This window comes from Ciona intestinalis, chromosome 10, assembly GCF_000224145.3.
Source record: "Ciona intestinalis chromosome 10, KH, whole genome shotgun sequence".
Taxonomy (NCBI): Eukaryota; Metazoa; Chordata; class Ascidiacea; order Phlebobranchia; family Cionidae; genus Ciona; species Ciona intestinalis.
In genome coordinates this window covers 4,211,658-4,225,994 of record NC_020175.2, presented here as the reverse complement: position 1 = coordinate 4,225,994, position 14,337 = coordinate 4,211,658, and the positions used below count along the sequence as shown (strand labels likewise).

General features: G+C 32.4%; 3 protein-coding genes and 1 long non-coding RNA gene across 10 annotated transcripts; 2 read left to right on the top strand and 2 right to left on the bottom strand.

The window, feature by feature from the left end:
- The first annotated feature begins 334 nt into the window (after positions 1 to 334).
- Positions 335 to 3,796, top strand: LOC104266141. Of its 5 annotated transcripts, none has more exons than XM_018813693.2 (5): positions 335 to 467; positions 755 to 901; positions 961 to 1,081; positions 1,616 to 1,639; positions 2,924 to 3,796. In XM_018813693.2, the coding sequence occupies exons 1-4, from the start codon at positions 377 to 379 to the stop codon at positions 1,635 to 1,637; spliced, it is 381 nt and encodes a 126-aa protein (XP_018669238.1). In that variant the 5' UTR covers positions 335 to 376; the 3' UTR covers positions 1,638 to 1,639; positions 2,924 to 3,796. The 5 variants fall into 5 exon arrangements, with proteins under 5 accessions (XP_018669238.1, XP_018669237.1, XP_009860002.2 ...); XM_018813692.2 differs by having other exon boundaries at positions 1,613 to 1,639; XM_009861700.3 differs by lacking the exon at positions 1,616 to 1,639 and having other exon boundaries at positions 336 to 467.
- On the bottom strand, positions 2,596 to 14,320 carry LOC100180977. 2 transcript variants are annotated; one of them, XR_003396285.1, is made up of 4 exons: positions 14,235 to 14,320; positions 14,048 to 14,158; positions 12,507 to 13,902; positions 2,596 to 2,608 (listed from the first exon to the last, which is right to left on the bottom strand). It is a non-coding gene; the product is annotated as an uncharacterized LOC100180977 (long non-coding RNA). The 2 variants fall into 2 exon arrangements; XR_003396284.1 differs by lacking the exon at positions 2,596 to 2,608 and having other exon boundaries at positions 11,898 to 13,902.
- Positions 4,278 to 7,751, top strand: LOC101243328 (UPF0764 protein C16orf89 homolog). 2 transcript variants are annotated; one of them, XM_026836325.1, is made up of 8 exons: positions 4,278 to 4,674; positions 5,105 to 5,258; positions 5,320 to 5,435; positions 5,654 to 5,814; positions 6,273 to 6,435; positions 6,750 to 6,909; positions 6,968 to 7,014; positions 7,122 to 7,751. In XM_026836325.1, the coding sequence occupies exons 1-8, from the start codon at positions 4,434 to 4,436 to the stop codon at positions 7,175 to 7,177; spliced, it is 1,098 nt and encodes a 365-aa protein (XP_026692126.1). In that variant the 5' UTR covers positions 4,278 to 4,433; the 3' UTR covers positions 7,178 to 7,751. The 2 variants fall into 2 exon arrangements, with proteins under 2 accessions (XP_026692126.1, XP_018669224.1); XM_018813679.2 differs by having other exon boundaries at positions 6,968 to 7,751.
- Positions 8,335 to 11,455, bottom strand: LOC101243346 (UPF0764 protein C16orf89 homolog). The gene is made up of 8 exons (XM_004226568.4): positions 11,191 to 11,455; positions 10,796 to 10,949; positions 10,495 to 10,612; positions 10,149 to 10,309; positions 9,468 to 9,630; positions 9,057 to 9,216; positions 8,928 to 8,974; positions 8,335 to 8,820 (listed from the first exon to the last, which is right to left on the bottom strand). The coding sequence occupies exons 3-8, from the start codon at positions 10,532 to 10,534 to the stop codon at positions 8,543 to 8,545; spliced, it is 849 nt and encodes a 282-aa protein (XP_004226616.1). The 5' UTR covers positions 10,535 to 10,612; positions 10,796 to 10,949; positions 11,191 to 11,455; the 3' UTR covers positions 8,335 to 8,542.
- Positions 14,321 to 14,337: the final 17 nt, after the last annotated feature.

The following is a 14,337-nucleotide window of genomic DNA, read 5'->3' as shown; positions in this document are numbered from 1 at the left end:
ATTTGTGAAACATAAACTGGTTTTATTGGTATTCAGAAAGTCACTGTGCACTGTTCTGTTGATTTTTTTAATAAGGACTGCTCAGAAGGTTACATATACAGTTTGCATATATTGAATTAATGTCACTTTTTTACCCTTGTTTACTCTGGTATGGCGGGGCAACGACAGTTGTGTTCTGTTTTATACACCTTGTGCCTGCTTACAAGTTACCACTTGTTATGTAACTTTGTAGGTACTTATTTTTGTACTTTTTATTTTTTGTTTGTATGTATGGCTGACGATTTCAACAACCATCAGTGACTACTAGGTTGAATGGATATAAATGTAGGCAAGCATTAAAAAGACATTATTTGACTGTTTTAATATCCAGGCACCAATGATGAACTCTATGATAGAAACTTGCATAATCATGATCCGTGAGAAGGAACAAATTGAACAAGCACAGAATGCTGCAGACCCAAGTGAAGGTAAATTACATTTAGCAGTTTTATACCATTACAACATTACTTAAAACTACTCTGGCCTAAGTCCCAAAGCCCATACTGTGCCACTCTGTATGACCACACTATATAGAAAAAATAATAATAGATTTTATTTGTATATATGTAAACTAGCATTACACAAAGCTTTTAAAAGTATAAGGACGACCAAATCACAATTTTTAAACCACTGTCGTTTATTTAAGTTATATCTTAGAACCACTGAACACTATCATGTAATTTGTATTTAAATTATACATACAATATTTTTGCAGAAAGTAACGGCGTTAACTCTAAAAGCCACGCAGCAGCAACTTCAGTACAAACCAGTAGCACCCTCGTGCGCCCTCTGTTCGCTCGACAGAACACAGTTACGAAAAATCGACCCGAGAAACTCAGCTTTACCCGTCTTTCTGACTCTGGTAGGTGATTATAGGATATCTATGTTATTCCCTACACATCTAACTGCGTGTTCCGTTAGACAAACAGCTGCTTTTCGATAAAGCGGCCACTTTGACATCTGATGATAGCGTAAATTTAGACGAAAAAAGTTTTTTCTTACGGCTGTGCGCCGGGAGTCAATCACGCAGTCCCTCTGACAGGTGAACGAAACATCTATAACCCAGATTTTTCGCTGATTGCTTCATGCTTACACCAAATGGCTGTTTATTCAAATACCGAACAGCTTTATCGCTAAAGTTGTTCAAACTAAAACTACTTGACCAAACGGTGTCGAACAATTCATTTTATTCCATTCCGCTTAACTAACAATTCCCCAAACGGCAAAACATGTCTAGTTCATCTAAAAATGACTAAAACCGTCTAACTGTTCCATCATAAAACGGTGCTTTAATATCACACGCAATCATAGGTGCCAAACTCTTGAAAATGCAGGGAAGGTAGGGGTAGTTAGACACCCATTTCCATAAAACAAACCAACCCATTAGTCCTAAAGTTTACTGATAATTGCAATGTATAAAACTCCAGAGCTGGCCTACCTACCGTACCACCCCAGGTTTGGCGCCTATGCACACAATAAACCAAGTATACCAATACCCAATATATATGGCTGTATAATAACATCCCTGTTACATAATTATGTGAGTGATAGTTATTTACCGGAGTGTTTACAGCAGAGAAGTCCTAATCTACCGATAAAGGTAAGAAGCCATGGTGCCGGTGACTCACTGTCTTGCACACCCATGTTTAACATTCAACCCACATTAAATACAGTGTTTCCATTACGAAAAATTCACCCTGAAGCATCTAGTGCAACATGGACAAATTAATCTTATAGGAAACACTGTTTTCTAAAGTCAACATTATTTTATGTTGATTTTACGTCTTATGTTTATGGGTATTTGGTCCCAACATTTGTTTACCAACATATACATAAAATTCTATATGGGTGGGGTGCTACAGCTAAACTTGCTAAGGACCTGTTTTTTTCCCTATCCAAGTACATAATGATACATATTTATTTATGGAAGTTTTGAACCATTTAATATTTGGTTGTTTTTACAATGTTATGTTTTTTACTATGGTTGAATATGACTTGACTAACAGGTGGACGCCACTACCCAAACATTAATAAATGTTTGGTGAACTGAAACTTGCCTGAATCACTTTAACACATATATAGTACTGTGGGGTAAGATGGGACACCTTTATCTCATAATATCCAAGTATCATCATCATGTTTTAGTTTAAACAATTAGAAATGGTCTTAGGAGTCATTAGGATAGGGTTTTATAACTTCTTGAATGTTCTTTGTTTACTACATATTGGGATGAGAAAATAGAATGAAAAGGTGTCCCATATTTCACCACCCTACTACAAGGAGAAATAATCCAATTATAACAGTTAAATGCATGAGGCATGCCAGGAATTTTCAATACATTAATAATCATACTCGAAAATGTAAAAGATTTATTTTTAAATATTCACAACATTGGTGTATCATGTGAAAACATTATTGGATTGCTCATGAATAAATCACATGAATCACTAAAACCTCCAGATTTACAAATAAGGGAAAATATTGTAATATTTATAACAGAGCATAGAACATTACATAGAAGTTTAAACTTTAATTTTTTTTCAAAAATCAATTATTTTTAAACGTTTAACTTGTAATTACATAAATTAAAGAGACAATAATGAAACCAATACCAGATGCTAACCAAAATATTAACATGTAACATCTGGAATAACCCAAAAACACAGTCTCTATCCTTAACCCCACGATTTTATTTTACTACCTGCAATATTGCTATACCTCACAAAAACATTTTTTTAAAAGTGATTTTTCTTACTATTGAACCCGGCACAGAAAGTTTCTAACTCAATATTTTATTTCTAGCAATATGCTCTTCCCCATAAAACGACAATTTTTTTTCTATTCCCCCAAGCACATAATTTTCTCAACCCCTAAATTACTACAGATAGCACCACAGTTGACACACCAAGCCCAACCACACCTACAGCTGGAAAGGCAAAAAAAAGATTTCTAAAAACACTCAGCAGACATAAAGATATTGAGGTACTAAAAGAAGAAAGAAATGAATTATTGTGACCTGTACATTACCGCCATCGTGTGTAAACTATATACCATCAACTGGATTTGAGAGATGAGTAATATTAGAAGTATTTTTCAAACATAATGTATGCAATTTTCTGAAATATTGGGTTAACCCTTTTGAGACGAGATATATTTTAATAAATTAGTTTTTTGGCTCTTTAGCGACATAGATGTTCATGCCAGCAAAAAAACAATCAATTGAAGATTTTTTAGCTTGGTAGGTTTTTAAAATCCAACCCTTTTGTGCCCTTTAAAACTGCATTACAATATTTGGCCTTTATTTATTAACATAATACATATTACATAGTCATGTATTTAGACTTGCAGAAGATACTGTAATACATGTTACAGACTAATGTATAAACACTGTCACATTGAGTTTCTTATCACTGCACTTTACAAACATTTTTTCCACAATGCTGCATTTACCTGTAGCATTACTTACACCAGATAGTTTGTAACTGTTGCACTTATATTGCTCTGTATTTTTTTCATTCATATTTAGTTAGCATAGTTCTAACTAAAAGTTGGCTGGTGCTTTTCCACCAAAATAACCTTTGTACATTTGTAGTTGCCATAACAACAACCGAATCAACTAAAATAAATGCCTTTCGTGATCATAGTTGTCTTTTCTTTGTAACCCAGTATTTTAATGACATTTCCTCTCCTTTGCACTTTATTAAATAGTTGATGTTGTATCGTGGCTTCACCAAATAAAATGTATCTTCGTTAGAAACTTTTTGTCTAGATTTTTTTGTTTGTTTTAGCTAGGTTTTTTTTTGTCAAATTTCCACAAAAAGTTGCAGTCTGATTTCCAAAAGAGCTTTATTAGACTTATAACATGGCAGTAACACAAGTTTCATGTAAAATCGCTCTTTGGCAATTTATTAACAGTATAAAAACGCTAAAACGATAGTCTTCAAAACAGCTAGCTGATTTAAATTCCAGAAACGATAAAATCACTTAATTTCTTAGTGCTTGTCAGGAAATGCTTGTCTTTCTGTCATGTTTTTCCTCATTAAGTAATTTATACAGCTGACATTATTAACTTCATGCTGCATTTATACCATATGTTTGAGTCTGTATGAGATTTTGCTTTTCTGTCTTGTTCATGTTATAGTAAAATAATTACCACACAAGGCAGAGCAGTTAGTTCATAAGGTATGAACGCACACAGTTATAAAATCAGAGATGCATTGCAAAGAATTAAGTTCAAAATATTTAAATTAAATTAGATAAAAAAGATATTCAATATTTTTTCACTTTTTATTTGAAAGATATTTTTAATTATTGTTGCGCTTGCGCAAATATGGTAATTGAAGTGAATATATCAAGATCTTAAGACTTATTTAGGAATCTGTAGGTTTTAAAGTATGTGGAAATGGAAAAACAGTTTTATACCTGTTTTCATATTACTGGGTCTTGGGTTTCTTGGAGATTGTACATCAAACCAGGATAGAGTAACGAAAAGATTTACACAAACAAAAAATGGAAAACATATTGAATTATCCATCGATAATGTTCTGCTTGCATTGGAAAAATCTGATTCATTTTTCGCAAGAAATAAGGAGTCCGCTACAGTGGATCTTGCATTTGGAATGCAGATGATGAATGGTTAGTTACTGCAGTGTGAAATTACAGCTTGGTGCATGGCTAAGTCATGTCATTGTCACTCTGTATGTATGGTTCCTTGTGGCTCATAAAGTATGTATGCTTCTACCACCAAACTTGAGATTTTTAACAATTTTACAATTGTAAAAGCATGTGTCCTAGGATAGAAGCTAATCGGCAATTGCAACATACCAGTGTTCTCTTACAGGTTGTTAAAATATACAAAAATAATCCTCTTAAGTTACATACGTGGTAACTCGTGAGCGGGAATGAGGTGTATAAAATAGAACACCCATGTTATGTTACCTGCCATCGCTCGATACGCAAGAATAAGTTACATTTAACCCCAGTAATAATTATTGACATACATATGTACATTATATTTTACCATATATATGTCTTGTTATTCATTCAAATGATTAATTTTTACCAGGGGAGCTTGTAAGACTTCTGCAACTAATTAACAATGGTTTGAATTATGAGTTTGGTAAAAACAAAACGCTTCTCATTCGAATAAAGAACCTACAGCATTCAGTCAACACCCATGTCCAAGAATCACTTAAACACATTAAAGTATTAAATGAACGGTAAATAAACTTTACTAGGAACTAACTCACCGCAATGCAGAATTAAACAACTTTTTTGCAGGTATTATAAAAATTTTGAACCTGTTATCCTTGAACCATGGATGCCATACCAGTTTTCACCGCAATTTACATTTGTTGATGAAGTCAATGTTATCACTGATATGAAACCAGCAACAGGTTATTTTATTTGCATTCAACCAAGTTTACAGTGCAAAAGTTCACAAAAATGCAGGAGATTGTGGTGGATGAAACAGAATATCTGTGTCATAACGGCTGCCATTGATCCATACATAAATAGGTTACATTTATTTATATGATTTTCTACAAATAAACGAATATTAATTTATTAACATCAGTTAATTTTCAAGCATAACCCCCCCATTTAATTTTATTAGTTTTTAATGAAAGAGACAGTGACTACTGCATGTCCACCCTGCTTGGCTTGAACCAATACAAGAAATGTTCAGTTGAATTATGCTGGAAAACAATGACTAAAATCGGTCAGTTTGGATATTATTCAACTCATCAGATATTATGGATAAACCTTGGTCAAAAAGTGAGATGTTTACCATATTTTCTATTTAAATAAGAGACTGACAATGCCATGTAGGCAAAATATATATTTTATACAATTTGCTGAACTTGATTTTTACCTGTTTTTTTTTACCGCTGGATTTTCACTATGTTTGGTTACTTTTTACTTTAAGTTGTGTGGGTTATTACTAATGGTTCAAATTTAAAAGAAGTTTGATTTCTTAGCGTACTGTATTAGTTTCCTAAAGTAGGGCTTTAATCAAAAATGAAAAAATACTCTAAAAATGTAAAATAAAAAGGATATGAATACAAATGCTTACTTTATTAAACTTATGAACTGTGCTAGCAAACTTATTTTACTGGAGTTTTGACATCCCAATTAGGTTGTCTAGTTTTTCAAGTTACACCAATTTACCTTCAATAGGGCAGAAACATATTAACCCTTGTATATAGTTTACAGCACAGATTTTGCTTCCACAGATCGGCTGTTTAGATAAAATGAATATTCTTGCAAGAGGAGATGGTTATCGTGATGTTAATGAAATCACCAAAATACTCTGTGCTGGTGTGGTAATTGAAATGAATGCAGAATACCAAAGTGGAATGACTTGCCTCTTAGAAAAAGACCTGTTTACCGAGCAAGGTATATATCAACCAGCTTTGTTAATTTTGTTGTATTAGGCTTGCTTGAATTTCATATACCCTCGCTTAAACTTTATATTTTGTATGTTTTTTATGTGGCACTTGCAACGTAAACAAAGGATACCAGGTTTGTTTAATGCTTCGACTTTGTTGATTTGTGTGGCTTTGCGCAAGACACTGACTGACCAATTCAGTTGTCTAAACCGCTAAAATAAACGCATTAATTAATGTTTTTCGTAGTTTTAACCATACCTTACATGAAACGGATAAATAATGTTTTAAGATTATAGATTAACAGATGCAAACTTAAAACAGGTGCTGTTTGTGGTGGTATTGGTTTTGTTGATGCCCTTCATCCAATGCACCTTCTATCTGTACTTGATTGGCAAGACCCAGTAAATGGTTGCTATAAAGTGGATGTCAAATGTGAACCCAAATCTGAGCCAAAAATGTTTAGTTTCTTAAAAGATCAAAAGTAAGTCAATTATTTCATGAATTGTTATGCTTTTGTTTTACCACTGAATTTTCCTCAGGCATGTTTGGAATTCAAGAAAACTTTTGGAAGATTCTTTAATAGAAAGTAAGAATGTAATAACTAACTTAATTAATTCATATCAGCTTTTTACCAGGGTTTTTATTTCATTAGAAAAATGTATTACTTAATCTGATTTATGACCTTGTACACAGATAAATGCAGGTGCAGACTTTTACTGGTGGTTGCAAGAGGATATCTTGTCTTCTAGATCTGCGGGTATTTTATGATCCTTACTATATTAAGAATAGGTTGGCAATATACAGTAGTTCGCAAATAATAAAAATTCCACAAAACCCAATACCAGTCGATACGCAAACGATTACAAACATAACATTATTCTATGGACTGCTTTCTGCCTTTATAATTTTGAGTTTAATTATTATTGTAATAAACAGAAGAACAATTTTTAAAAGAAAAAGTACTGTCATATAAAAAAGGAGATATTGTTTTAAGAGCTTAATGTAGGTTCCATAAAATAATTTTATCGTAAGATAGTTAGAATCTATTCCTTGCACTGGGACTTCAAATATGTGCATAACATTTTAACAAGTTTTATCACCAGCTATTAATTTTTTGTAAGTTTTGAATGAATGAACGTAACATATTTTATCCTTGCGTGGCTTAAAACAACAGTCGTTATAACACGGATGTTCATACACCCCACCCCAGCTTAGCTTACGAGTTACCAATTATGTTACTTTATGGGTGATTATTGTTTTGTACATGCCATATTGAGATTGAGATTGCTTTTTACTTTGCAATAAACATACTTTGTCTTTTCATTCTATTCTTTATGAGTGAGGTCGCGTTGTCAGGGAACTTTAAGACAGTCCTATTACCCCAACACACAGGATGCCTAGTTTATTTTTTTAAGTGACCAATGTCTTCCCTTTTCATGCGAATGTACCATACTATACAAGCAACATTAGACCGGACCTTTAGCTTGTTGTACCCAAAGTTTCTTGAGAGGTTGGTTCTACATTTAGATGAATACAATACCTTATCATTAGATAAATACAATTTATTATCTCCTAGCATTTTCTGTTTTTAATAGAATATGGTTTCCCCAATTTAGAACCTCATCTCTTTAAGTTGGTAGGGAAAGTATTATCCCTGGTCTGCTGAATTTAAATAAAACAGTAAAATAGGGATTTTATGTGTCAAAAAAGTCGGTTTATTTAATTAGAAAGCGGACACTAAAAATAAAGGAAAACTTGTTTTTGTTATGTATATTGTTTTGAAAGCATCAAATTAATTGTTTCTCTCACATACCTATTCTGACTAACCTGATAGACACTAATAATGAGTAGATTTTGCATTGATTATAGTAGGCTTTTCCCTTATGCTAAAGTAAAACAACGAAGCTTATTGCAAGTCATGTTTATTGCAAAGTAAAAAGTAATCTCAGTATGGCAGGTACAAGATGATATAACTTACACAAAATTAATAGCTGGTGATAAAACTCGTTAAAATGTAATGCACATATTTGAAGTCCCAAAGCATTGATCCTAACTATCTTACAATAAAATATTCTATAGAACTAACATTTGCTTATTAAAATACATCATCTGTTTTAAATAATAATACTTTTTCCCCTGAAAATTGCTTTCCTCTTTTTTATAATAACCAATAAACTTAAAATTACAAAAGCAAAGAGCAGACCATAGCACAATGTTATGTTCATGGTCAGTTGTGTATCAACTGGTATTGATTTTGGTGGAATTTGTTCTAATATTTGTGGGATACTGTGCAGTGCTAATCTATTATTAATATAATAGGGATCATAAAATAACCGCAGACTAGCAGCAAGATACCCGGTTGCAACTCCAGTTAAGTGTGTACTGCACATATCTGTGTAAAGATTATTAGTTAGATTAAATAATACATTTTGCTTATGAAATAATAACTTAGGTAATATGTCAGATACGACTTAATTAAGTAATTAATGACAATCTTACTTTCCACCGAAGAATCAACTAAAAGTTTTCTTGATTTCCAAATATGCCTGAAAAAAAAGTAAAATATATACATAAAAAAAATTAATTGCAAGTAGCCAAGTACAACAATGCAAGAAATAGTTGACTTACTTTTGATTTTCCATAATCCGATATAATTTTAAGTCAAAATCGCTTTCACAATCTTCTTCGTCTTTAAAACAACCACTTACGGGGTCTTGCCAATCAAGTACAGACAGAAGGTGCTTTGGATGAAGGGCATCAACAAAACCAATACCACCACAAAGCGCACCTACAGTTTAAATATGCTACAGTTAAATGTTATAATCACAAAAACATAAATGGGACAAGGTGTATGAAGCACAACACAACAACTGTTTTTTTCTAGCCACACGAGTGCATAATAAATTTCATTCAAATATTTAATATAACGTTTTTAACCCCATGTGAGGGGAAAAACAGTTATTATTAACAGATTTTTTTTTATATGGCTAAGGATTCGGAACTCATTTTGTCAGTTAAGGACAAACATGCCTAATGTACCTTGTTCAACAAATATGTCTTTAGCTCCAGGACAAACTATCCCACTTTGGTATTCTGCATTCATTTCAATTACCACGCCAGCACAGAGTCTTTTGACGATGTCATGAACATCACGATAACCATCTCTTCTTGCCAGAATATTCATTTTATCTAAACACCCAACCTATAAAACAACAACTGTAAACAACATGGTGATCTGAATAGAATTTCAAAACACTGAAAAAATTGTCTAAACACCTTCTTAAGTTTTTTTAGTTTAAGCATTCATATATATTTATTTCATTGCCTCATTTAAAAATCCATATAATTTAAAATCATTTCTTGCTAGCCCTAGTTAAAGCATTACATATATAAAAATACCGAAACTTATTTACCTTTGCGTGGCAGGACAATATCAATCATTAAATTATAACAGGGGTGTTCTGTTTCATACACCTCATGCCCAGTTACCACATATTATGTAACTTTGTGGGTAATTACTATTAAGGCAAACAACCAAACTTCTTTTAAGTTTTAACTAATAACTAACATAACTTCTAACTAAAAAGCAACCAAATATGGTGAACATCCAGTACAACGAAATACGTAACAGACAAAAACCAATCCCAACCAATTGTATAATAAAAGATATACATCTCGTTTGACAGTCTCTTATTTAAATAGAAAATACATTAAACTCACTTTTTGGCCAAGGTTAAGCCATATGATTTCATGAGTTGAATAATATTGGTCTTGACCAAGCACAGTCATATTTTTCCAGCATAATTCAACTGAACATTTCTTGTGTTTTTCCAAGCCAAACAGGGTGGACATGCAGTAGTCACTGCTTTCTTCATTAAAATCTTAAAAAATGTTTACATTTAAATGTTAATTTTTTTTAAATTAGTTGAGTATTCAGTTTGTCATGGAGAATCAAAATGAAAAAAATATACATACATATATATATATATATATATAAATTTTAAAATAAGATGCTTAAAAGCTATAGAAATGTAACCTTAGAAAGGTATTTCTAAAATAAAATAACCTGTTGCTGGTTTCATATCAGTGATCAACATTGACTTCATCAACAAATGTAAATTGCGGTGAAAACTGGTATGGCATCCATGGTTCAAGAATCAACAGGTTCAAACATTTTATAATACCTGCAATAAAGCTGTTTTAATGACTTTATTTTCCTTTTTGTTTATGGTCACAACGATTAAAAAAGTTCACAAAAGGGAAAAAAAAACAAATAAGTAACAGTGAAACTATAGTATATCTGTGGGATACTGTGCAGTGCTAACCTATTTACAGTATTCCACAAATATTTTGGTCATGTTACTTACTCTTTATTCATTACTTTAATGTGTTTAAGTGATTCTTGGACATGGGTGTTGACTGAATGCTGTAGGTTTTTTATTCGCGTGAGAAGCGTTTTGTTTTTACCAAACTCATAATTCAAACCATTGTTAATTAGTTGCAGAAGTCTCAACAGTTCTCCTGAAAAGAAATAAATGCAGTTTTATTGAACAACCTGATGTTCTTGTAATTCTTTGTTCGTTATATTTTGCATTTGGGTCCAAAAATTACAAAAGCATAGTGCAGAAGTGATAACAGTTTATGATGTAAATTGGCACTGCGAATTCCTGCTAATTTTGCAGCAAATCCTACAAATGGAAATCGAATGGCAACCAATTTATGCAAACTGTATGAGTTATAATTCCACACTGCAGTAACAAACCATTCATCATCTGCATTCCAAAAGCAAGATCCACTGTAGCGGACTCCTTATTCCTTGCGAAAAATGAATCAGATTTTTCCAATGCAAGCAGAACATTATCGATGGATAATTGAATACTTTTCCCATCTTTTGTTCGAGTAAATCTTTTTGTAACTGATTCCTGTTTTCTACACTCCACTGGGAATCCAAGAGCCAACAGTAGGATAGTAATTGTAAAGTTCTTTCCCCATTTTACCATAATTGAGACCTACTGCAGTCAATACAATGCCAGTCTCTGCACAATACTTTATAAATACCGAGATATTTTAACCAATAGTCTTTAAAGCAATAATAATAATATTTTTTGACACTTTTAATCTAGATTTAAATAATTTAATTTGAAATGCTTTACTATCTAAACTAGCTTTGACATTTTTAAGCTTTGGTCTTTGAAATTCAGCTCTGATTTTATACATGTATTCATTCATACATTAAAAACTGACTTCTCTGCACTGTGTGGAAACAGCTTGCTACGTGGTGCTTATTGCTTAGCTAATCCAAACCCACTATTTCCTGTCCCGTAGTTATATGGAAATCTTTACAATGAACATTTTCGAGACAAAACAGGAAGTAATTGCGAAGTTAATTCCTGTATAAACGCCGGAGCGAAAACATTTGGTTCACTGTTTACTGCATTTGCTTGGAAAATACTGAATAATTAGATAAACTTGTTTGCGACGTTTACAAAACCCGCGTTTCATTGACGATTACGCGCAACGAACAGTTTTAAATATGAAACTCCTATGAGTCACTACTTTGGTAATTGTCTCCGGCGTTAAAACCCCCTTTGTGGGCGCCCCGCTTCCACAGTACTGCTCACAGTTTTCCTTATTTAACAAACCCACGATTTCTTCTGACACAAGCACAAGAGAGTACTGTAAAAACGGATAATTCAATATGTTTTCCATTTTTTGTTCGTGTAAATCTTTTCGTCACTCGATCCTGGTTTGATGTACAATCTCCAAGAAACCCAAGACCCAGTAATATGAAAACAGGTATAAAACTGTTTTTCCATTTCCACATACTTTAAAACCTACAGATTCCTAAATAAGTCTTAAGATCTTGATATATTCACTTCAATTACCATATTTGCGCAAGCGCAACAATAATTAAAAATATCTTTCAAATAAAAAGTGAAAAAATATTGAATATCTTTTTTATCTAATTTAATTTAAATATTTTGAACTTAATTCTTTGCAATGCATCTCTGATTTTATAACTGTGTGCGTTCATACCTTATGAACTAACTGCTCTGCCTTGTGTGGTAATTATTTTACTATAACATGAACAAGACAGAAAAGCAAAATCTCATACAGACTCAAACATATGGTATAAATGCAGCATGAAGTTAATAATGTCAGCTGTATAAATTACTTAATGAGGAAAAACATGACAGAAAGACAAGCATTTCCTGACAAGCACTAAGAAATTAAGTGATTTTATCGTTTCTGGAATTTAAATCAGCTAGTTGTTTTGAAGACTATCGTTTTAGCGTTTTTATACTGTTAATAAATTGCCAAAGAGTGATTTTACATGAAACTTGTGTTACTGCCATGTTATAAGTCTAATAAAGCTCTTTTGGAAATCAGACTGCAACTTTTTGTGGAAATTTGACAAAAAAAACCTAGCTGACACAAGCACAAGAGAGTACTGTAAAAACGATTCACTAGTGTTTTATGACATCGACCAAGCGATGGTAAACAAACAAGGGGAAATGTAAAAGGGGAAAACCCACGAACGAACTGTCCGAAACCTTTTTCTCTCTCCCTGGCAGTGGCATATACCATAAAGTGCTAATATATATACACCACTGTTTTAAATTACAGTACTGCTTAAATAAGTGATTGTATATATCACTTTGTCTAAAGTCGGCGTTTGTTTCTTAATCTTCGTATTCTTTCCTGTTGTGTTCCCACTCCAAAGCGTCTATATTTTACCAGGAAGTTATATGGTCTCTTTGATTGCTTCCAGTTTGAATATGATACTCTGTGCGAAGCTTGCTACTCTTAAAAGTATTTTATGCAAATAAACATTTCACACTGTTAAAACCAATCGATAAAGTGCAACTTCATAAAAATAAAATACAAATGTTTGTTTACAAATAAAAAAAAATATATGCAGTAAAGTAGTATTAAGTAATGCTTTAACATATTTGTGAAAAAGTTAACATTTTAACTAAAACACACATTTGAATTAAAAAAGTGATCATAATTTTCATGGTGTTCCATATGTACATGGCCATGCCTCATTGCTTCAGCAAACTCCCGATAGCTGATTCTACCATCAGACTCCCTACACATCTCCTCACAACAAGCACGTATTGTGGCGTCAGATATATGAGGAGCTACTGCATGAAATGCTTTTTTTACATCATCGAAAATGAGAAAGCCCCGACAGTGAGTGTCAAACATGCGAAATATGTCACGTATCTCATGGTCAGGGTCATGCTTGCTTGCCGCCATGATTGATTTAAAAGTCTCGAAATTCATGAGTTTTTTATTGCCCTCTCCATCATCTAGTAGTTGCTGTATCTCATATTTAGATGGCTTATAGCCAAATAGAATTAACATTGCTACTTTCAAATCTTCGCGGTTCAGAAATCCCTTTTTGTCTTCATCACAATGGTTAAAGATTGTTTGCAATCGTCTTAGTGAAACAGCCATGAAGAAATTACTGAAAATGAATTTTAAATTACAAGTTTGCACATTTTAATGCAAAAAGTTTAAAAATTCAAAGTTTTTAATTCTTAATTTTACTGATTAGATTATGTTAATAAACATTATATAATCCTATATAATGAATTAAAACTCGAACATACCTGGTACAGTTGCTTTATATTCAATTTACCATAGAAAGTTTAGTTGCCATCGAACCAACGGTATTTTGTTTGTCATTACGATGGACTGCATCTTATATGTCGGTGATTTACCTTTGCAAAACATAAGTTTTTTAAATCGCAAAAATTGTGTTTTTTTTTAAATTTATACCAAAAGAAATCGTTATACCTTTAAGAACCACTGCTCTAGTTGATTTAAACTACTAAACAGAATATGTATATGCACTTCACCTAAAAAAATTTGGATTGTCAGCGACATCCGTGTTGTATTT